This window comes from Calliphora vicina, chromosome 2, assembly GCF_958450345.1.
Source record: "Calliphora vicina chromosome 2, idCalVici1.1, whole genome shotgun sequence".
Lineage (NCBI taxonomy): Eukaryota > Metazoa > Arthropoda > Insecta > Diptera > Calliphoridae > Calliphora > Calliphora vicina.
The window spans coordinates 23,780,597-23,805,799 of record NC_088781.1 but is presented as its reverse complement, the minus strand read 5'-3'; the positions used below and the strand labels follow the sequence as shown (position 1 = coordinate 23,805,799).

The 25,203-nt window shown below is 26.4% G+C and overlaps 1 protein-coding gene across 9 annotated transcripts in view; it reads right to left on the bottom strand.

Annotated features, from left to right (window-relative positions):
- Nhe2 (Na[+]/H[+] hydrogen exchanger 2) overlaps positions 1-25,203 on the bottom strand; it is a 192,498-nt gene that overhangs the window by 1,293 nt on the left and 166,002 nt on the right. For 6 of the 9 annotated variants that reach the window (XM_065502465.1, XM_065502467.1, XM_065502468.1 and 3 more), the window contains exons 18-19: positions 22,552-22,761; positions 18,417-18,735 (exon numbers count right to left, since the gene is read on the bottom strand). In XM_065502465.1, coding sequence (XP_065358537.1) covers positions 18,417-18,735; positions 22,552-22,761 — 529 coding nt within the window. The remainder of the gene's footprint in view (positions 1-18,416; positions 18,736-22,551; positions 22,762-25,203) is intronic. The other 3 variants (XM_065502473.1, XM_065502469.1, XM_065502471.1) reach the window with 1 other exon arrangement.

The following is a 25,203-nucleotide window of genomic DNA, read 5'->3' as shown; positions in this document are numbered from 1 at the left end:
ATTATAGTTTTGTTTGAATGCCAAAAATTATAGAAAAAAAAATAGTTTAAACATTTTAAGAACCTAGAAGTTTAGTTGGAAAGAAAAAAGTTTGGGCGAAAGTCAAGAGAAAAATAAGAATAAATTAAAAAATAATTCGACAGATGTAACATCAACAATATGATCACTATCAACTGTAAAATGTTTAGAAGTCCCAGACCTTTTCATTAAAATCTAAGATGCCAGTTTAGAAAATTTAATTTTTCTGTTTTTTACTTTCGCACAAACTTTTCCCTTTAAATGATTGGTTTGTCTTTGTTTTAAAAAAAAGGTTTTTGTTTTTTCAAAAACTACATGTTATTTGTTTTTGTCATAAACAATGTTAATTATTAATAAAAAATAATAATATAAGAAAATTATTACAACTTACAACACTGCTTTGAAAATAACTTAAATTTTTGAAACCCAAACTACTGTAAATATTTACATATTAGCAATAATTATTAATAAACCAAGCTTAAACCTGCATTAAATATTATTACAATAAACTATAGAACTAGTTAAACTTAAAAGTAAACTCAGTTTAAAATAAATTAAAAACAATTAAGTTTAAGCTGTTTATACTTTTAACATTTTAGTTAAAAAAAACGTTAAAAAGCCATATTAAAAGTTTAAAAACAAAACAGAAATATCGAGTTTAAGGCGTTTAAACTTTGCTTTAAAAAGTAAACTAAGTTTAAAATAAATTTAAAAAAGTTAAGTTTAGGCAGTTTATAACTTTACTTAGAAAAAACTGAAAAAGCCATATTAAACTAAGAATAAACTCAGTTTGAAACAAAATAAAAATATCAAGTCATTTAAACTTTTCTTTAATTTTAAGTTAATCTAAATTGGTATAAAGAAGTTGAAGCAAATGTTGAAACTTTAAGTTTTAATTTGCAATCCTAAATAGCTTAAACTTTAAACTCAGTTCAAAAAAAAACTTCAAAAAAAGGGTTTGAGTCTTAAAAACTTGTAAACAATTTAAACTTTAATAATTTAATTAAGCTAATTTTAGCCTTATCTAACTAAAAGTAAACTCAGTTTAAAAACAAAGTAAAAATATCTAGTTTAAAATAATTAAATTTTAAGCAGTTTAAACTTTGTTCTGAATGTAACTAAAATTATAAACTTTGCTTTAGTTTGAAGTAATTTTAAACACGCTTAAAGAAGTTTTAAGAAATATTGAAAACTTGATGCATTTCTAGTCTATTTTCAATATGTATTTAATCTTAAATTGCTTAAACTTTAAATTAAACTCAGTTAAAAATAATTAAGAGAGCAATATTCGGATGTGCCGAATCTAATATACCCTTCATCAAATTATGCTTTAAAACAAACATTTTAAGATAAAACAAAAATTAATTTTCAAAATTTTTTTAAAAAAAAAAATATTTTTTTAGTAAATTTTTTTTTTTAAATTTAAAAAAGAATTTTTTTACTAAATTTTTAAACAATTTTTTTTTTTGAATTTAAAAAAAAAAATTTTGTGAAAAAAAAATTCGAGTTAAAATTTTTTTTCTCCTATTTTGGCCCATTGTGGGTCCGACTTACTATGACGTTATATATGTCGTTGCAAAAAAATTTTAAGATAAAACAAAAATTAATTTTCAAAATTTAAAAAAAAAAATATTTTTTTAGTAAAATTTTTTTTTAAATTTATAAACGATTTTGTTTTTTGAATTTTTTAGTAAATTTTAAAAAATTTTTTTTTTTTGAATTTAAAAAAAAATTTTGGTGAAAAAAAAAAATTCGAGTTAAAATTTTTTTTCCCCGATTTTGGCCTATTGTAGGTCTAAATTACTATGACGTTATATATGTCGTTGCAAAAGTCTGAAATATCTATCATTAGATATCCATATTGTCTATATTAATGACTTAGTAATCCAAATATAGGTGAAAAATCTAGGTTGTCCTGGTTTTTTCCTTATATCTCAGCTATATGTGGGCTGATTTTCTCGATTTTAAATAGCTACCGAATCGGGTATATAGCCGATATATTGATGTATGCAACATACATATATGTAAGTTATTTGGGGGCAACGAAAAGTTGATTTCAACATACAGATGGACATGGCTATATCGACTCTATAACAATTTAAAAAGTTTAAACTCAACAAAAGTTTTAACTTTGTTTTTTTTAAAGGTTCAAACTTAATTTAAGCCAAAAGTAAACTCAGTTTAAAACTAATGAAAACAAGTAAGATAGTATGGTCGGTCAAGCCCGACCATATAATACCCTACACTAAGTAAATGTTTTTCCAAAAACATTTTTCTTTTAAAATATCAATAATTTATATTCGTGACGGATTTTCGGAAGTCGGCCTTATATGGGAGCTATGACCAATTATGGACCGATCACCATGAAATTAGGTCGTGTGATTTATATCTATATGAAAGTTATTTATGTTGCATTTTGTGTATATACCAACATTTTTAAGAGATTTATGCAAGTTAAAGTGATTTTCGGAAGCGGGTCTATATGGAAGCTATGACTAATTATAGACCGATCATAACAAAATTTTGTGACATGAATTTCGTATATATAAAACTTATTTGGAGCGAAATTTGTGTAGATACCTATATAATTTAAACATTTATGACCGATAAAGTCCAATTTCGGTAGGACATTTGTATGGGGTCTAGGTGAAATAACGGCCCGATTTCAGCCAGTTTCAATAGGTTTGGTCCTTGGGCCGAAAAAATTATATGTACCAAGTTTTATCGAAATATCTTAAAAATTACGACCTGTACTTTGCGCACAAGGATTACATGGACAGACGGACATCGTTTAATCGACTCAGAAAGTGATTACAAGTCGATCGGTATACTTTAAGGTGTGTGTTAGATTAATATTTTTGGGCGTTACAAACATCTGCACAAACGCATTATACCCTCCCCACTATGGTGGTGTAGGGTATAAATAGTCGCGTTTAAATGGTTTAAACTCTTAAGCAGCATAAACTTTGAATCATAAAACAAACATTTAATAGAGTTTTTAAGTTATTTAAGCCATATTTAACAAAAATAATAAACTCTTTACTAATTTAACATGTAAAGAAAAATTCCTGATGATTTTTTTTTTTAAATGACACACAGGGCTTGTTATTATAAAACGAACAAAAAATTAGTAAATACCAGAAAACTTAGTCGAAATTTATTATTAAAGTGACAAAGAAATTCTTCTCGGATGAAATCGTATGACGCACAGTGGTATGAGAATAAAAAAAGAGGGAAATAAATCTGTAACTTCTAAACCCTTACCCTTACTATCAGCGAGTTGTTAAGTTTTCCCTAATTTATTTGACACGTATATAGACATGTTATATATCAATGGATAGAGGATTTTGTCTAATTTTCAAAAATGTATATAACTTTTGACAATTAAAAAATTCATGGAATACTTTTTTGAAAAATATGACAAAAAATGCATTTTATTGAATTTTGCATAGATACAAATTTTTCAAATTGAAATAAAATTTTTATTTATGAATATTTTTTAATGAAAATTCACAGTTATGTAGATTTTTCTATTTAAAATGGAAAAATAAAAACCAATTTTGAAATTTGTTATCAAGTATCCCGCAATTCCCAAAAAAATCTTGAAAATCCCAAAAATGGGATTTTTCGTTTTTTGGCTATTATATCCATACCAGTGGCGGGGTTATCGGAACCCTTTACAAAATAATTAAGAACTTATTGGGCCATCTAAAATAGGTTTTTATATTTTGATATCGAGTATGCGATTTGAGAATTTTTGCCCTAAAGTTGAATTTTACATAAAAAATAGGCATTTTTCGAATGGACCTGATCCTGTCGGTATCAAAAATTATAAATGTTTTTTATTTCAAATATTTGGCGTAAAGTTAGCTTTTCAAAAAGTACAAATTCATTATACATCCTCTTAGAAAATTTTTAGATAACTTAAAAATAATAAAAGTACTTTTTTCCCAGAAAATTGCGAAAAATCGCCTTTTTTAATTTTTTTATATTCAAATGCATGTAACTTTGGACTCAGTCATGATTTTTAAACACTTCTTTATTTGATATATAGATCTATTGTTAATCCTATAAAAAAAAATTTATAAAATCGGCGAATATTTGGAACCGCGGTCACTAAAAACTGGAGTAGGATGGGTAAAAATGTTGAAAATTAAATTTGCAAATGAGAATATCTCCTAAGCTATAAGAGATAATTGATAGCTACGACGAGGTGGGGTCATGAGGTCCAAATTCAAAACTTAAACTCGACTACACTTCCTCTTTGCGCATGTGAAATTTCATATAAATCGGCGTAAGGGTTTAGAAGTTACAGATTTATTTCCCTCTTTTTTTATTCTCATACCACTGTGTGACGTTTATATTCGTTTTTGAGCAAATGATGGCTTATTTCATTAAAAGTTAATAGGGTGATTAATTTTAAACTGAGTTTAATTAACATTAGTTTAAATTTTGTTTAAATTAATTGAGTGTATTAGGTTTCTAACTTTTTATACTTATTTTTTTTAATCTGGGTTTAAGCTCGGTTTAATAAAATTTTATGTTAGTTTAAACTAAAGTTAGAAAAATTTTGAAATTGGTTCAAAAAAAATAATTGGGTTTAATTTTAAAATAAAGTTTAGTTAAACCCAGTTTATTTTTTAATTAAATTAGTTTTAAAATTGTAAGTAAAAACCAATAGCCAAAGATATAATTTAGAAATTTTAAACCCCGTTTAAGTTATTTTCCACACAGTGTTGTATATGAAATTAATTTTAGACAACAACATATTTAGTTACTCTTTTACTATTTATAAATATAAAAAAATCAAATAGAGAGAAAGAGAGAGCAATAAAAAATAAACTACAGTTAAACATGGTTTAAAAAATAAACGAACAACTTATAAAGCTGTTTTTAATATTTTGAAGTCGTAAATTAAGAACTATTGTTTTAAAACCATGTTATCTACTGTAATTTATTTTATTTTTTAATACTTATTACAAAAAACTCAAAAAAATTAGCAATACATGCAAATTAAAAAAATAAAAAGTAAGAGGAAGTAGAGAAAAAGTATTTATAGTTATAATTCATAAATTTATTTCGTATTTATTTAAGTAAGTATTAAGTATTTACAAGCAAGAAGAAAATAAAAACAATTACAATTATAGTAATAATAATAATAATTAATTAAATCTCGTTTTAATAAGAGATATTGTTTTAGCTTAGAGAATTTTAAACGATTAATACAAAACAAATATGTTTTAAATTATTACATTTAAAACCTGTTCGTTCGTTCGTTCGATCTAACTATATTGATTGTAACAGTTATAAATTGTTAGTTTTTTTCACACAATCATATTTATGGATCGATTGTCAGACATACAATTAATTATAGTCAATAGAAAGCTTAAAATTTAAGGAAATTAAGATATTTTTATAACATGCAATTAATTAATTTTATTTTATTTTATATATAGTTTATAAGTAATAATAATAATAATAGTTATAATAAGGAAAACAATACAATTTTGTTAGTTTATATTTATTTAAATTTAATTAAGGCAATTTTTATATTTAAATAGTTGAATTATAGTCTAATTATAACGTGTTTTATTGCTTTTTTTGTTGTAAGAAAAAAAACCTATTAGAATAAGAAAATTTTAAACCCAAACCCTAAAATATTCTAAAAAAATGTATTTGTATTTAGCTAAATCAATACTAAATAAAAATTAAGAAATTTTGTGTTATCAGTTTATGCTGAATTACAGAAGGTTTCAAAGTTCGATACTAATGTGACGCATAAAGTCGTCAGTCGTAAGATAAAGATATGGTATTTCCTGCACTAGCTTTTTCAATACTAAATAATAATAATTTAACAAATTTTGTGTTATCAGTTTCTGCTAAATTACAAAAGTTTTCAAAGTTCGAAGCTAATGTGATGCATAAAGACATCAGAATAATGATATGGTATTTTTGAAATTTATACCTCAAGCTGGGATAAACTAGATTTATGCCAAAACAAATTAACAACTCCTTTCCCCAAGAACTTAGAAATCTTAAAAAAAATATTTCTAATGAGTTAATATCAAACGATTTATTAATTTTGTTCCCTTATAGTGAAGAATTATTTGGAATATTTCACTTACAAAATTTGGTTTCTGAAATGAAGAAGATTTAAACATTTTTAGAGTGTTTTTGTTTGAGACTTAACACTTTCCGCATTCCATCCACCAAACTAAAAGTGATTCCACATTAAACTTGAGTTGAAAATTATTTAAGGCGGAGCTGAAAAATCATTAAAAGAAATGCTTGAAATAATTCTAATAAAAGTTTAATATATCTGCTTAGTTTTACTACTAAGCCCATACGAATCATTTCAGTTTTTAAAATTTACTAGCTGGACAGCAGCTTGAAAAATTTACGATATTTCAATAAATTGTTAATAGAGTCATGGTGTTCCGTTTCTGTGTTCTGAACAAATAATTTAACTCAATTCGAAAATAATACAGCCTAACCATAAAATAAATTTTAAAGTAAATTTTTATTAAAGTCGACGTTATTTTAAAATAGAACTTTTGTAAATAAAAAAAGGAATTTTAAAAAATTTAAAAAAAAACAAGTAAGAGCGCTATATTCGGCTGTGCCGAATCTTATATACCCTTCACCAAATTATACTTTAAAATACATTTTTTTTAATATTTTTAGGTAAACAAAATTTAATTTTTTTTAAATTGTTTTTCAAAAATTTTTAAAATTTTTTTGTTTTTAAATTTCTTTTTTTTTGGAAAAAAATTTATGAAAAAAATAATTTGTTGATGAAAAAAAAATTCGGGTTAAAAAATATTTTTCCCGATTTTGACCCTACAATGGGTCAAAATCCATTGCAACCTACATCGTTGCAATGGACTTTGAAATATCTATCATTAGATATCCATATTGTCTATATTAATGACTTAGTAATCCAGATATAGATCAAAAATAGGTCAAAAATCGAGGTTGTCCCGGTTTTTTGCTCATATCTCAGTTATTTATGGACCGATTTTGCTGATTTTAAATAGCAAACTTTTCGAAAGCATGTCTGACAGAATTATTGCAGATTTGGATCCCGAAGATATCTGGGGTCTTCAGAAAATTGATTTCAACATACAGACGGACAGACGGACAGACGGACATGGACTTTATAGGGTCGGAAATGATAAATGTAGAAATTACAAACGGAATGACAAACTTATATATACCCTTCTCACGAAGGTGAATTGTATAAAAAAATTATATAAAAGTTCAAAACAAAAAGCTTATTTTAAAATAATAAAACAATTGGGGGATTCAAACGGTCTGTTATTAGGTCGTATTGTCATAATGTCGTAAAATATTGTTTTAGTTTAAACAAATTCTTGTTGTGCTGCAAAAAAAAAAGTGTTATTTTATGACAAACCAATAAACATGGTTCTAAAAGTCTTATTAATTTATAACTTTTTTGTTTGAAACCCAACAAAAATTTATTTAAACTAAAAAAATATTTTATGACATTATGACAATACGACCTAATATGAGACAGTTTGAATCCCCCAAATGTTTTAAATTATATTTGAAATTAGTTTTATGGTACGAAATTCACTTTATGGACTTAAAATCGACTCTAGGGCTTTTGTGGTTAGGGTAATAATGTTTTTTTCGCACTGAATAACGGAGTAAGCACTCTTTGTATATGTTTTACATTAAGGAGTGAGATCGAAAAATTCTTAACATACATATATGTTTATAAAAAAGAAACCACTAAACTTACAGCTTTAATTTTTTTTTTATTTGATTGAAATTATTATTACAATTTACAAAAAAAATTATTTTTATAGTTTTAATCACTAGTGATGAAATTTTGAACCTTTTTCGGAAACCCTTCCATTAACGTTTTTATAGTGCTTTCTGTCACTTTGCTCGAACATGTAGTCCATCTCCGTTTAAAATCTACCACACTTTTGGACACCTTTTTTGTACTCTTCAATTCTCTTTTAACAAGAGCCCAATATCTCTCCACTGGCCTTAGCTCCGGGCAGTTTGGAGGATTTGCCTCTCTTGGTACAAATACCACATTATTGTTCTTGTACCACTCAAGGGCTTGTTTGCCATAGTGACAGGATGCCAAGTCAGGCCAAAAATAAGTGGACACATTATGAAGTCTTATGAATGGAAGCAGCCTTTTTTGTAAACATTCCTTGATGTAAATTTCGGTATTTATAGAGCCCGTTGTAACAAATGAGTGGCTTCTTTTGCCGCAACTGCATATTGCTTGCCATACCAAGAACTTTCTGGGAAATTTTGTCTGCTTTTGGGTCCTAAACTTTTCTTCAACATTCCCTCGAGCATCAGCAACATAAAATTTTTGACCTGGAAGTTGCGAAAAATCTGCCAGAACATACGTTTCGTCATCCATTATGCAGCAAGAATATTTTTTTATAAAACTTGACTTCAATTTCCGTGCTCTGTTTTTGGCCTCTAAATTTTTAGTAGCGTTCCTGTCAGGAACTTTTTGAGCCTTGTATGTTTTTAAACCTGCATTAGCTTTAACTTTTCGTACCAAATAGTCCGAGCACTGAGCTAACCGGGCTGCTTTCCTACCGGATGTGTTGGGAGCTCTTTTGAAAATGCGTTCTATTTTTTTGGCTTTAGAAACATCATGTGGACCATTCCTTCTACCTGAACCAGGTTTTCTATCAACTGACAATTTCTCCCGGTACTGTTTAATAACATTGGAAACAGTTTGACGGCAGACCTTTGTATGCTTGGCCAACTTTTTGTAAGACCAAGTTGGGTTTTGTTGAAAATATTTAATAATTTCAGTACGCACTTTTTTCTGGTCACTCATTTTAATCAGATTAACAAAAAAATTAATATAATTGACATTACACATAATAACTGACATGTTTTTCAAAGGTAACTTGATCAAAAAAAAATTCAAATAATACTTGGGTTAAAAAATGTAATGAAAAACGTGTGTTAAGAATTTTTCGATCTCACTCCTTATTAATAATTCAGCATAAATTGATAACTTAAATTCATAATTTTGATCCCAAAAAAATTATCAAAGAATTGAAATCAAGTCTGGTTGTAAAAGTTTATGTTTTAGCTTCGTTTTAGTAAAACAAATAAAGGATTTTAAGAATAAAAAATGTACTGTATTATTAAATTAATAATAATTTCTAATCAATCATAGTTTAAGAACCTAATCATGGGGTTAGTTCGTAATATGTTTCATAGATTTGATTGTTTAAATTCGTATTTTTTTTGTCCTTTCAAATGGACAGGAAATGAGATTTGTATTATATTCAGGTATGTCACAGACATTAAATTCGTGTGAAAGTGAAAACTAAAACGTAATTCCAATTTCAAATGAAAAAGAGGAAGTAAAACATTTAAAATGTGTTAATAAAAGGCTAATAAATGACAAAAAGGATAGACAAATAAATATTTCCTTAAAAAAAATTTAGGTTGCGCCTTAAGGCATGTGAAGTTTTTGTAGCTGAACATTTTCACGAAAGCTGCAGATGCAAAATCAAAACGTAGCGAATTTGAACATACGATTATTTTCACTTTCGTAAAATTTCTGGGACAGAGCTGATTATGTGTTTTCTTTTGAAAATTGTATAACTATAGCAATTATTTTTATTTTGGAAATGAATGTTTTTCAATTGAATTACATTTTATTTATGAACTAATTGATTATTCGTTACAACCAGACTTGACTATTAATTCTATAACAATTTAATTTATTTTATATTTACATCATGAACTAAAAAAATTTATAAAATGTTAAAAAGAAATATGGTAGTTTAAAATGCTAAACTGATAAATTTATTTCTAAGGCCCTAATACACTCCAAATTATTTAATTTAAATCTGGCAATCATATGAAACATTTAGTTTACATTATGGACATCATAAGATGTCCAGCATTTATCATTATTACACCAAAACATGACGTTAAAAACGAAAACCAAATGAGCATATATAAAGTGATTGAAAAATCTGTCGTTCTGTAAATTGAATCCGAGTAAGATAAGGGCGGATCAATAAGACCCAGACTTTTTGAATTTCCCGGCTCTTAACTGAAAAGCCAACACTGCTCCTGACAACAGGCATCTGACAGTTGACTCCTGTCAAAATTTGTGTTTGACAGCCATTTATAGCAAACTACCTCTTGAATGGAGGAGAAATTGGAAAAAACTAAATTTCGTGTGCTAATTAAGCATTTTTTTTTTTGAGGAAAAAAATCATCACTCAAACCAAGGCTAAGAGCTCTGCACCATCAATTTCAATGGTAAAAAAGTGGTTATCTGAATTTTGTTGTGTCCGTAAAAGCACGGAAGATACCTAACTTTTGAACGACCAGTTGAAGTCTCTACAATTAAAAAAATTCACCATATGGTTTTGGCCGTTCGGAGATTGAAAGTGCGAGAGATTGTGGAAACCATATGTATTTCACATAGCTCAGGCATCTCATCACTTGGGTATGAGAAAGCTTTCCGCATTTGCTCACAATCGAGAGCACAAAATAGTGCACACATGTGCAGTTTCCATGGCTAAAATCAATGACTAAGCCAACGAATTGCTCCCTCATATTCTCCGGATTTAGCCTCGAGTGAATATTTTTTGTTTCTAAATCTGAAGAAATGGCTCGGCGAAAAGAGATTTAACTCAAATGATGATCATCTCACAAAGAAATAGCTATTTTGATGACCTCGACAAATCTTTTTATTTAGAAACGGATACAAAAATTGGAGAAAAGTTGGACAAAGTGCATAGAGCTCAAAGCAGACTATATTGATAAAAAGTCACGGAGTTATTGATACAGCCTCGTTAATATTTTGGTGTTTTGTAAATTGTATTCGTTAAATTGCCTGTTTTAATTTTGAGTAATCAAACCTGTTTTAATTTACTAAATCATAAGATTACCAGAACACCAACGGCAGTTTATTCGTCTTTCAAAACAACTCGTTTTTGAAAATGACTCGATTTACAGAACAGGGGTGAAATCATGAAAAAATCAGGACCAGCTATAGACAGTATACCCATTATCAATATGTGACAATAAAATATTTTTATGATAAATGGGATACCTGGGGGGGGATCCTCACAAAAGTTGTGATCCTTCACAATTACATCTCGATTTTTTCATGTCATTTTCTGATAGGGAACTTGTATGGGAACTAGGGACAAATGTTGCCCACCATACTTTACAGTATAATTTCAGAGTATTTTGAACAAATTTGTTTAACATTTTATCAGGATTGCAGCATAATCAACATTTTTATGACTGATCAAACAGGACTCTTGGGGAAGATTTTGTCCACTTTCAATATCAAACAAACATCAACAGAGAGTATCGTGTTTTTAAATGACATAAAGACAGACAGACAGCCGGACGGACATAGCTAGATCGTCTTAGAATTTCATAAGGACCCAGAATATATGAGGAGCTGGCGAACAAAACCATATTGATCTCGTTAACTGTTTTTTATAGGGCAGGCAAATAACTGAACTACCTAGATAGAGACTTGTTTGAAAAGCCAGTTTTCATAATTTTTTAAGGTGGGATCAAACTGGTTTTGAATGAAAATATTTCGTGACTTCATAGATGTGTAGATTTAAAATCATTTACTGTTTAGTTTTGTTCTCCTTTTGAGGGTCCACGATGAATATTTCAATGTGTCACAAACGGAATGACCAAATCACCCATTTAGTTTGATGGTGGGTATAAAAATACTACCGACAGTGAACATGCCCATTAAGACATTTGATTTAAATTATTACAACAATTTCCTGGAGTGTATGTGCCTATATTTTGCTGAAATTAAGACTTAAAACTGATATAAAATTTGATTTTTGTTCTTAATTCTAAATAGATCACCTTTGAGTAAGCTAAATCCGGCTGCCAGTTCCTATTAAACTTAATTAAAATTAAAGTCTTTTAACTTAATAATAAACCTACACCCTGTAAAACCATAAATATATATATATAAATGTAACTACGATTTCAACTAACTATTTTTAACCCAACTACAAAAGATTGTATGAATAAGAGCTTTAATGTAATTTTAATACACTCAAATAGCAAAAGTTAGTAATAAGTAAATAGCAAATACAAGAAAGAATTGTATTAGAAGTAGTGGTAGTAGTTAAACTAAAAATTACTTACAAATAGCAGAAAATAATAGATAATAGTAACAAAAAAAAGAATTAATTATTCAAGAAGAAAATAAAATTTATTCAGAATAACATAACTGGTTTAAAGCTTAGATTAATTAATTTTAACCCCATTAACACAAAGTCTGGTTTTTGTGTTAACTTATAGTTATACTATAGGTTAACTATACATTGTGATAATGGTGGTAAAAAGCCACTTATGTTCTTTTTAATTTATTAAAATTTTTAAGAATTAATTCTTTTTTTCACTTTCCTATCTGCTTACATACAATTAAATTAACAACAAACATAATATTTATAATGAATACAAATATTTAACAACATTTTTGTTTCTTCTTTTTTTATATACAACATAATATAATTAACAAAATGTGATTAACTAATAAAACAAAATAAAATAACAGATTTCTGTCTTGGTTAGTTTAGACCTGATTCTTTAGAAATCTTTTAATGTAAATGCTATTGTTATAGTTTTGTTGTTGTAGTTGTTGTTGATTTAGAAATGTGTACTTACTTACAGTTAAATATGTATAAATGATTAGATTTTTTTAGTAAAAAAAATATTGATATTTTTTTTTTCTGGGCCAAACAAATTGATTTATATACAATTAATTTAGTTATTATTGAATTTTTGACTGGTAGTAGTAGTAGTAGAAGAAGAAGACAGTTATGTAAGGCTACATTTTGACTACGCATGCTGTTATTTGTTATGATTTGTTGTAGTAGAATCACAATTAGTTTGGTAGACGGACAGTGTGGAGGGATGAGTACTGTTTTGTTTTGATTTGTTTTTGTTTTTAGCTTAATCCTTCTGCGGCTTGTGGTTTTTAGTAACGGTTTATTGTGTGTTTTACACAAATACTACTTGATTAACTACGTTATTTTTGTATGTTTAGTGTATGTGTAAGTGTTTTTGTTTATGTGTTTTCTTTTTTTTTAAATTTAGTTTCTTTTCAAAGTTATGTTTCATTATCTTTATCGTTTTCAAGTTCATTATCACTAAAAATAAAGTAAAAAAAGAACATCATGATGTTTTTTGAGGGGAAGAGGAAAAAATAGGAGAAAAAAATAGTTGATGTTGTAATTAATTTTGTTTCTTATTTTTTTCAATTAAACAAAAAAATTAAAAGAAAAAAGATTTTGAAACTTGGGGTTAGTTTAAATGCAAATTGGTTAAACAATTAAAAAAGTGAGAAAACTTAAAAAAAGGAATTTAATTAAAATGAAATACCATTTTGCTGAGGCTGTTTGTTGTTAATTTGTTTTCTGGTTATAAAAAAACAATAAAACACGTGTTATTTAGTAGACAATTTAGTTTTTTTGAATGAAATTATAATTATTACTTTATGTTTACCATTAATAAAATCATAAATAAAATTGTATTGATTGTTATTTTTTTTATTAGTTAAAATACTTAAAATATTTATTAGAAAAAAAAACAAAAATTAATTTGTGTGTAGCTGTTACATTTAATTTGTTAGAATAATAAAACAAAATAAAACATACATTTTGTGCAAAATTATTAAAATAATTAATTTAAGAAAAATTAAGGTTTTGGCAGTATGTAAGTTTCTATTCCTAAAAATATTTGGAAATTTATTAAATCAATCCCTAAATAAATTCGCTATAGTTTATGTAAAAACATTTTTAAAATGTTTAAAATCGTTTAAAAAATAAGAAAGTTATTAACTGTTTTCCTAAGTTTAACATCAATTTACTTGCCTAAATAAAAAGTTTTTATAATTTTCTTTCACATAATTAAATTCGCTATAGTTTTTTTTATTAAAAACATTTTTTAAAATGGTTAAATTCTTTTAATAATAAGAATAATATAAGCAATTTCCTTTAGTAATATCAGTTTTCCTAAATACTGCCTACTGTTGTTGTTGCTTTATTTAAAACGCCTTTGTTGTTTACATTTTTATTTGTCTATCTACTGATGTTGTTGCTTTTACTTAAGCAGCCATTGTTGTGATACTCTCGTTTTTATTTACTTTGTGCTTTTTGTTTACTTTGAGTTTTTTCCCCGACATGTTACTGAGTTCGTGTGTCTGTTCGTATCATGTGTTTTGTTTTCTAAAATAGTAGTGTGTTTGTATGTAATGTTATTATTGCAAGAGAACGGTTTTATTTAATGAGAGTTTAATTGTTGTGTAATTTCTCATGTACTTGTTTCATGAAGTGTGTGTGCATGTTTTGTTTATTTTTGTTCTAGCTTGAGAGGTGTGTTCATGTTTTTTGTTGTTGTTGTTGTGCAATTTCTCATGTAAGTAAATGAGTTGAATGCGTGTGAATGTTTTGTTTGTTTTCTTGATAAAGAGCTGTTTGAATTTTTATGTTGTTGCTGTTGTGCAATTTCTCATGTATTTAAAATTGGTAAAGAGCTGTGTTTGTGTATTTTGTTGTTGTTATACTGTTTCTTCATTTTGTATCTTCTTTTTTCCTTGTTGAGGAGATGTCATATAGTTTTCTTTGTACAGTTCATGTTTGTGTGTTTGTTTCTGTGCTTGATTTTGATTGGTTCGTATTGAAAATGTTTTAGATTTTTAAATGTGTTATTGTGTCTAAATATATTGGCGTATGAGTAATTTTCTAAATATATAAATAAATTTATTAATTATACGTATTCCATATCGATTGCATTTTAATAAAATGATAAAACGTAAAATGATACAAAGGCTATACAAAAAGGCGATTTCTTTCAAAACTAAATATTTTGAATACGTAGTTTAAAATATTCAAAACTGTGTATAAGTAAATTATATTTAAAATATTTCTGTGCCTGTTTTCCCTAAAATTTTATCGTGTTAAACTAACTCTATTCATACATTAACCAAAACCCAATTTTTCTTAAATAATTTTCACATTATTTTTTTTTGGTGCAAAACATTTAAAAAACATTTAAGAATTAAAATAAAATTTGACATTTATGAATTAATAAAAATAAAATAATTTTAAAAAACATGCGCTGTCTTAGCGGTTTTGGTGTTTTTTTTTTAAATAAAAATGTTAAAAATTTTTGTTTAATGTTTAGTAAAGGAAAGTATGTAGTTTAGATAGTTAAAGTAAATTGTTAAAAAAAAAGTTTCAGAGAGGTTTTTTTGTTAAAAAAAAGTAAATAAATATAGATTAGGGCAATTCTGTGGTAGTAGTAGTATTATTATTATTAGGTGTTGGTGATGATGATGTTTTAGGTGTTGATATTTGTGGTACAATCGTATTAGCAGTAGCAGTAGAAGAAGTTGAAGTAGTGTTGGTGGAGTTTAACTCATTACTAGCATTATTAAAGTCATCATCATTATTACTGTTACTGTTATTATCGCTGCGAAAGTAATAATATGGAGCAGTTTAATTTTAGAAAAAAAAAATTATGTAAAAACACTCAAATTGTTTGCATTGAAGTTATAAAACGTTGAATGAATGAGCAACAGAAAATAATACACTTAGAGAAATATGTATGTATCTATACACTGGTTTTATTTTTTATATATAGTATATACAACAGCTAAATGAAATGATGTAGTTTTGCTTTAGTTTTATATTAAAAAAGAATTTTGTTAAAAAGTTTAGGTTTTTATTAAAATTCTTCTAACATCATATACAAAATGGAGGATTATTCTTGTTTAAAAATGATCGAAAAATATGTTCATGTATATGTTTCTTACTGTCTTTACTTTTTACAAAATATATGTATATTTTTTTTATATAAAAAATAAAACAAATTTAAATCTGTTGTTGGATTAATGATTTAAGAACAGTGTACTTGTGGTAGTTTTGGTTTTTTTTTTTTTTTCTGATTGAGGAAGATATGGATTTTAAATTTCCTTAACGGGACTGCAAGTACTATAAGGTGGACTTCTAGTTGTAGTTGTAGCAGTTGTACCAGTAGAAGATGAACATGTAGGAGAATTATCATATTCATAATTAGTAGTAGTAGTAGTAGTAGGAGGAGTAGCACTAGTTGTGGTTGTAGTAGCAGAAGAAGTAGTAAAATTAGTAGAATTATTAGCAATGTTGTTAACAGTTTCATTAGTAGGTGTTGTTGTGGTCGAGGAATTATTGGATTTATAAAATTTTTCTATTAACAAGGGACTTATTTGTATTTGTACTCTACTGGGCCTGCGTCCAGTTACCAATAGGCTGGAAAAGAATAATACATACAAAAAAATAAGGGTACTCACACGTACAACCAAAATTTAAGAAATAAACAAACGTAACGTAAAACAAAAGAACCAACAGAAATATTGTTTCAAAAAAAACTTGTAAAAAACATTAACCAAAATTATCTAATAAAAATACGAAAGTTGTTATAAGAAATAGTAGAAGTAAAAAGAAGTAGTTGTAGTAGGTAGGTGTAAAGAAATAAAACAAAAATAATAAAGAAGAGTGTAAAGGTATTTTTATAATTTTGGTAATCTACTAATTGTTGGTGGCAATTTTGAATTTTGCTACTTTTAATTTGTTTTTGTAATTTCCAAACGTGGGTTTTTTTTTTAAAAAAAATCCGGGTTTTCTTAAGTGTAAGGTGTGGAGGGGCGTGTGTGGAATTGGAATTATTTTTGTTTGTTTTGTGGACAATTTGATTTTGTAAATGTTCCTAAAAATTGATGTTTTGTTAGTTTTTAATTAATAAAAATAAATGTTTGAGTCTTATGTTATTTATGCGTTTTATTTTTTATAAAATATTTGCTAATTTGATGTTTTTGATGAGATAAATTGTTATTTTTATCAAGTAATATCCTATTTTCATAAATCCTGCATATTGTTGTTGCTTTATTTAAAACGCCATTATTGTTTACGTAGCAATTACCAGTAATTTGTCTTATTAAACAAAGCAATACATATTGTAGTTGTTGCTTTATTATGCACGCCATTGTTGTTTACATTTTTATTTACTGTAATTTGTCTCATTTGTGTTGTTGTTGCATTTACTTTAGCCACCATTGTTTACATACTCTTGCTTTTGTTTAATCTTTGTTTGTTACCGAGAGCATATTTTCTTCGTTTGTTTGTTGGTTCGTGGGTTCGTTTCTTTGTTTGTCTCGTGAGTTTTGTATTCCATAATAGTAGTGTGTGCATGTGTAATGTTTATTAATGGGAGTTTTATTGTTTTGGAATTTCTCAAGTACTCATTTCAAATGAATGTATGTGTGTGAATGTTTTGTTTATATTTTTTTTTTGCTTGAGAGGTGAGTTTGTTTATTTTGTTGTTGCTGTGCAATTCCTCATGTATTTAAGAAAGTGGGTGTGTGAATGTTATGTTTGTTTTGTCATTGCAACGTGGTGAATATTTGGGGCGTTGTAAAAATGTTGTTGGATAACTCGCGTAACAGCATTTTCTGTACAAAATTTTGTGTTTAACTGGATTTTCTATAGAAAATTTTAAGTCTAACTAAATTATCCATAGAAAATTGTGCGTCCAACTAGATTTTCTAAAGAAAAATTTGTGTCTAACAGTTATTCAATCAGACCTGAAGTTTAGAATTTCTTCGTCATTGGCTCCACTCTTTAACAATTTATTTAATGTTGATTTTTTTCAAATTAACTAAATTTTTAACATCAAATTAGCAAATATTTTACTTAAACGACAACAATTTTTTTTAAAATAAATCATGATTTTAAAGACAAAAGACAATTTTTGTTTTGAAATTAAAGACATACGAGTAATGGACATTTACAAAATTTTAAATCATTTTGTTTTGTTTTTATGTTAATTATAAAAAGGACATTCACATATAAAAGCTAAATTATTACAATATTGTCTTAAAAAATAACTTAAAATTAACCGTAACCGTGAAAAAAGAAAACTTAACTTATTTAGTTTAATTTTTTAGATATTGAATATTTTAAGCAGATTCTTTAAAGGCAAAATTATACGTTTTTTTTTTAATTGTAAAAGCGGACAAAAACGTTAAACTACTTTTTGCTAAACAAAAACAAAAACTACAAATGAAAATTTACTAAAAAAAGGTGCAAAAATGTTTCAAATTTAAATAATAATAAAATCCAGAACCCAACCATGCAAGCAGTTTTTAGTATTAAATATTAGTAGTTAATTTTTTGTTTTAATTTAAATAATAAACAAAATTTAACGAAATAGTTTTATATTTTTCTTTTTTTAAATAAAATTTCTGCTAAAAAATTAATATAAAATATATAGAAAAAAGGAAAAAAAACGAAACAAAGTAAGAAATAGAAGAGAGAAAAAAAGACACTCACCCGCTTAATTCTAGCATAGAACCACGACGCACATTACGACGATGACTGGCGGTCACAGGGAAGGGGCCCGCATGACCCTCACTTATGCCAGAGCCAGATGATATCGATTGGGAACGTTTGTCAAGGCGTGGATTATATGCTGTTGAAGGCACAACCATGCTGCTTAAAGCAGCTGCTAAAGCTGGATCTGAGCCGCGGGCAGAGCTGGAAGCATCTAGGCCATCGGCACCAGTAATGCTAGTGCCACCACGAGAACCAGAACTCTCACGACGGAAAAGACCTATGACGGACTTGGGCTGTTTAGGTTTATTTATACCACCTGAGTTGGTTGTTAAGTGTTAAATTTAAAATTTTGGTGTAGTTTTTTAATGTGGAAGTGGTTGAGGTAGAGGTGGGTGATTATTTTTTTTTTAATTTCGTGCATTTATTAGAGATAAATTTTTCATTTTTGTGGTGGGCAGCATTCGTCAATTATTGTTTAAAAGGTGTTTTATTTATTTTTTGTTGTATTGTTTTTATTTATTTTGTTATAAGGGATTTTTTGTAAGGAGTTTCCAAATCATATTAGAGTTGAAATTAGAGTAGAGTAGAAGGTAACCGAAAAATATACAGAAAAAAGAAAGTAAGAAATGAAATAAATTAACAAAATTGTTTTTTTATATTATAAGGCTTTTTAACAAAATCAAAAAAAAACAAACTCAACCAAAAAAAGGCAAACTAACAATTATTCAATTTTGTTTAAAAATTTCGATTATTTTTGTAAATTTTATACAAAAAAAGTGCTGCATAACAACAATAACCAATTAACATGTATGATTTTTTTTTAGATATATACATGATTATTATTTAGTAAACGCTATTTTCAAAGCAAATTTTGTCTTGACACTAAAACAAAATTAATATATTTTATTAACATGCTATTTATAAAGAAATATAGTTATATGCTTTAATGATGGAATGGGCAACGTTCTGCAAGGCTTGTTAAGCTTCTATAATGGATATTATTTGAAATTTTTCTTTAAGGAATATGTTCGGTTTTTTTTAAATTTAATTGTTTTAAAAAGCACAGTGTTTTGTTACAACAAGGTCTAACCTAAATCATGTTATTCAACAAAACTGTTATACACATCATTTTCTATAGAAAAAACTGTTATACACAAATATTTCTATAGAAAAAACTGTTATACACAATTTTTGCAATAGAAAAAACTGTTCTATACAAATATTTCTATAGAAAAATTGTTATACATAATAATTTCTATAGAAAAAACTGTTATACACAATTATTTACATAGAAAAAACTGTTATACACATCATTCTCTATAGAAAAAACTGTTATACACAAATATTTCTATAGAAAAAACTGTTATACACAATTTTTGCAATAGAAAAAACTGTTCTATACAAATATTTCCATAGAAAAACTGTTATACATAATATTTTCTATAGAAAAAACTGTTATACACAATTATTTACATAGAAAAACCTGTTATACACATAATTTTCTATAGAAAAAACTGTTATACACAATTATTTACATAGAAAAAACTGTTATACACATCATTTTCTATAGAAAAAACTGTTACACACAAATATTTCTATAGAAAAAACTGTTATACACAATTTTTGGAATAGAAAAAAATGTTTTATACAAATATTTCTATAGAAAAAACTGTTATACAGAAATATTTCTATAGAAAAAACTGTTATACACAAATATTTCCTATAGAGAAAACTTATATACAAATATTTCTATAGACAAACTGTTATACATAATATTTTCTATAGAAAAAAATGTTATACACAATTATTTACATAGAAAAAACTGTTATACACAAAAATTTTCATAGAAAAAACTGGTATACACAAATATTTTCATAGAAAAAACTGTTATACACAAATATTTCCATAGAAAAAACTGTTATACAGAAATATTTCCATGGAAAAAACTGTTATACAGAAATATTTCTATAGAAAACTGTATTTTCTATAGAAAAAACTGTTCTACACAATTATTTACATAGAAAAAACTGTTATACACATCATTTTCTATAGAAAAAACTGTTATACACAAATATTTCTATAGAAAAAACTGTTATACACAATTTTTGCAATAGAAAAAACTGCTCTATACAAATATTTCTATAGAAAAACTGTTATACATAATATTTTCTATAGAAAAAACTGTTATACACAATTATTTACATAGAAAAAACTGTTATACACAAATATTTTCATAGAAAAAACTGTTATACACAAATATTTTCATAGAAAAAACTGTTATACACAAATATTTCCATAGAAAAAACTGTTGTACAGAAATATTTCTATAGAAAAACTGTATTTTCTGTAGAAAAAACTGTTCTACACAATTATTTACATAGAAAAAACTGTTATACACATCATTTTCTATAGAAAAAACTGTTCTACACAATTATTTACATAGAAAAAACTATTATACACAACATTTTCTATAGAAAAAACTGTTATACACAAATATTTCCATAGAAAAAACTGTTATACAGAAATATTTCCTATAGAGAAAACTTATATACAAATATTTCTATAGACAAACTGTTATACATAATATTTTCTATAGAAAAAACTGTTATACACAATTATTTACATAGAAAAAACTGTTATACACATAATTTTCTGTAGAAAAAACTGTTATACACAAATATTTCTGTATTAAAAACTGTTATACACAGATATTTCTATAGAAAAACTGTTATAAATAATATTTTCTATAGAAAAAACTGTTATACACAATATTTTCAATAAAGAAAACCTGTTAAACACAAAACTTTCTGTAAAAATGTATTTTCTATAGAAAAACCTGTTATACACAATATTTTCTATAGAAAAAACTGTTATACGGAAAATTTTCGCTAGAAAATAACGTTATATAGAACATTCTCTAAAAAATACCCAAATCTTCTATAGAAAATATTGCATTTTTATACAGAAAATCTATTGTTTCTTTGCAATGAAAATTTTTTTTAAAAAAAATACACCTGTTGTGTGGTGAATGTTGAAACTTATGTATTACTTTTTGCTTTTAATATATTGAAATTAAATTAAAACGAAATTAAGATTAATGCGACAGTAAAGAGTGAGTCAAAAAAATACCAGCCAAATCTTATCCTTGCTCCAACAAATTATTATTTTTTTAATCACGTCAGATATTACCTTTTTTAAATCATTCATTTTCAACTGTTATTTCGGTCAAAATGGTCACCGAAAAAAAAGATTTTTAAAAAAAATAGCAAAAAAAAAATTAAAGTTCATCGTCACACTGTTTCAAAAGCCATTAAACTGTAAATGGAAGACTTAAACATTGAAAGGATACCTGGATCATGAAGAAAAAATATCTAACTTATATTGGTAAAGCAAAAGAAGTCGAACAACTCTTTCGAAGAGCACCCAACCGCTTCTATCAAAAAAGCAGCACAGTGTGGCTTCATATTTCTGGCCCGATTTGGCATCATACTATGGAAAAATGTATTGAGTGGTATTCAAAGAATAGTGTCAATTTTGAACTACGAGAGGCAAATCCCCCAACTGTCCTTCCGCCTTTGGAAAAGTATTGTGCTCACATAATAAATAATTAAAGAACACAGGAAAGTACCGAGTAATATAACAATATTTTAATGTTTAATGAATTTGTACAATATTTGAATAAATTTACGTATTTTTGAGAATTTTTATACTGAACGGTTTCAGTTTTATTCTCACTCTTTACTTTTGAATATGAAATACGAGTAGTATTTTTAACTTTTTTGAGAATATTTCTTTTATAGGAGTTAGATCCGATTAACGTAACAATTTTATGTTTGATTAGATGAGCCTAACACTTAAAAATTCTTGATTTGCTGCAAATCATGTCTAAAATTGTCTATGGAACATTGTATTGTGTCTTCACTTACTTGCTTATTGTGTCTTAGCTAAATGTATACGGAAATGAAATGACGTTTTCGTATTTGTAACAAAAACACTGAGCTTTTTTTTTAAAAACAATTAAACAATTACTACTTTAATATGAAATGCTTTCTAATAGTCTATCTAGCATTTTCTTTAGCCTAGCAAAGCTCTAAAAACTCTATATTATTTATCAACATTTCTAATACTTTACCTAAAAATGTAGCACTTGGTGAATTGTAGGCCAAATATTCCTTATTGGAGGCCCATGCAGGGAATTCATTTTGTTGTACAGCATCAGATATCTCATCGCCTTGGCGTTTCCAGGGCAATTGTGATTCGGTGGCTGTGGGGGTGGCTACCCGCCTCTCATCACCCGAATCCCGAAGATTTCTATCTTCCTCGGGTATGGCACTCTCTGCTACTAGGAAAATATTTAAATAAAAGAAAACATACAAAAATATTATTAATAAAATTCTAGATTCATAAAAAAGAAAATCAAAAAAAGTAAAAATATATTTAACAACATAAAGCTAAACATAAAACACTTTAAAATCAAATACTAAGTTTAATTGAAACTGAAATCAAAAACAATAACATAGTTTCAAAACTGTAACTAACAAAAAATCATAGTAGTAGATACAAGAAGTTGGAGGAGATCCAATCAAAAATCATGCAAAAGTTGTGTAGTATAAGTGTTTCACAAATAATAAGTTAAAAGTAAAATTTTATTGGAATTTAAATAGTGTATCATTCATTGAGCAAAATTACATTGTGCTGGGAAGAGGGAAGAGCAAAATAATGGGGAAGATTTTGATTTATTTAGGCCATGACAAATGTAATATACTCAATGACAGTGACAGTGTGACAATTATGTGTTGAATGTATTGTGCTTTCTTTAAGCAAAATCCTTCACAAAATATTAAAATTTAAGTTGAAAAAAATGTCTGAGTTTCTTAAGTATTTCATGAAATGTCAGAAAGATGTTAATAGTTCTGGACTGTCTTAAATTTATTAACAATATAATGATCAAATGCCTGAAAAATGTAGACCTCATTTGGATTTACTAACAGTTTCTTAATGTCGAACAAATTTTTCTGGAAATCCTACGAAAAAACAGAGTGCTTTTCTACACTTTATTCGAAGCACTTATCTTTCGACATAGAGAAACTGGGAATAGGTTTTTTTTGAAACCAGAGAGTTAATTTTCAAACTGACTAGATTCCTCTTTCATCTCAATGATTTTAACTTGAAAATAAGAAAATTTTGTAGCATCACTTTGAGAGCCAGATTTCAGCAGAGAGTAATTTTTAATACAGACTTGATTTCTCTTCAATCTCAATGATTTTAACTTGAAAACAAAACAAATTTGAGAGCAAGTTTCCAGCAGAGAGTAAATTTTAATACAGACTAGATTTCTCAAAGCTTTTAACTAGAAAATACTGATATTTTGTAGCATAAAGTCCGGAGCAAAGTTAAATTATAATAAAGCATACTTTGCGGCTGTTATAAACAAACAATTTCCGTAATATTTTGTGGAGGATTTTAGAATAACGTATCAGACATAATTTAAAGAGTTGTAAAGCTTAAAGAAATTGAAATCAATAACTTTAAATATTGTTAAACATCGATTTCAACCGTAAAACTCTTTAAAACTTGTGAGCAAATTAAAATAAAAAATCAATTTAACTGAAATCAAAAACTTAAAAATAAAAATTTCGATTCAAATCATGCACAAAAATGCCATGCTTTTTTTTGTTGTTTGTTTGTTCATCATGTTAATATTTTTTTTTTAATATTTTTTTTGTCATTATGATTTAAAAAATCTCACTTAAAAATTAAAGGCTGTAAAAAGAATGACAAAAATAAATATACAGAGTAATTTTACTTTTTTCAAATAAATAATACAAATTTATATATAGATGAGTAAATTAATATAAATTAAACACAAAAAACTAAATGGCACGGCTTTAGCTGTTTAGAACTATTTTAATGAAAATAATGAGCAATAAAATATAAATTAAATTATTTTTTTGCTTAAAGCATCCTAAGGTAACTCTACATATTTTAGTTTATTTATTATATAAAAAATTATTAAATCATTTCATATGTATTAACAAAATGGCACCACAACATTGATGAAAAATGTTTTAAGTTTCTAAGTTGGCAATTATTTCAATATTTATTTAGTTATGTATATGGTTGGCAATTCATGGAGATCTATTTTGTTTAAACTACTAAAATGAAGGTCTTAAAAGCAAGGCTTGTTTTCTTTTTTGGTTTTTCTTCTAATAAGAATTATTTACACTTATGTATGTTTTTTTTAATAAAATTAAAAGGTAATAGGTAAAATAATTAATGAAATAATAAATTTACAAACTGTTTTATAAATTAATGGTGTAACGTAATATTTTAGCTACCAATTGTGTTTAGCATATTGCTAGCATAATATGTTCTCATTACTGCTGCAATCATATATATGGTTGTAGTAATTAAGTATATGTTTTGAGGCAATCATGTCTATGATGATGCTCTTATATTTTGATAACCATATATATGATGGCAAATGTAACATATTTTGGATACTGCAATCCTATAAATAATTACAGTGGCCATAATTTTGATGAATATGTACCTTGTTATCATGTTAAAAAATAGTTGTTACCATATAAAACTATATTTTTGCTTTGGATGCATTATTAGAATACTTTTACTGCATACTTTAGTTGCTCCAAATATATCCATGCAATACTGTATGGTGTCTTCGCTTACTAGCTTATTGTGTCTTAGCTAAATGTCTTTGAATGGTGTTACTCAATAAATATTCAACGAGATGATTGCACTAATACAGTTGATCTATTGTATA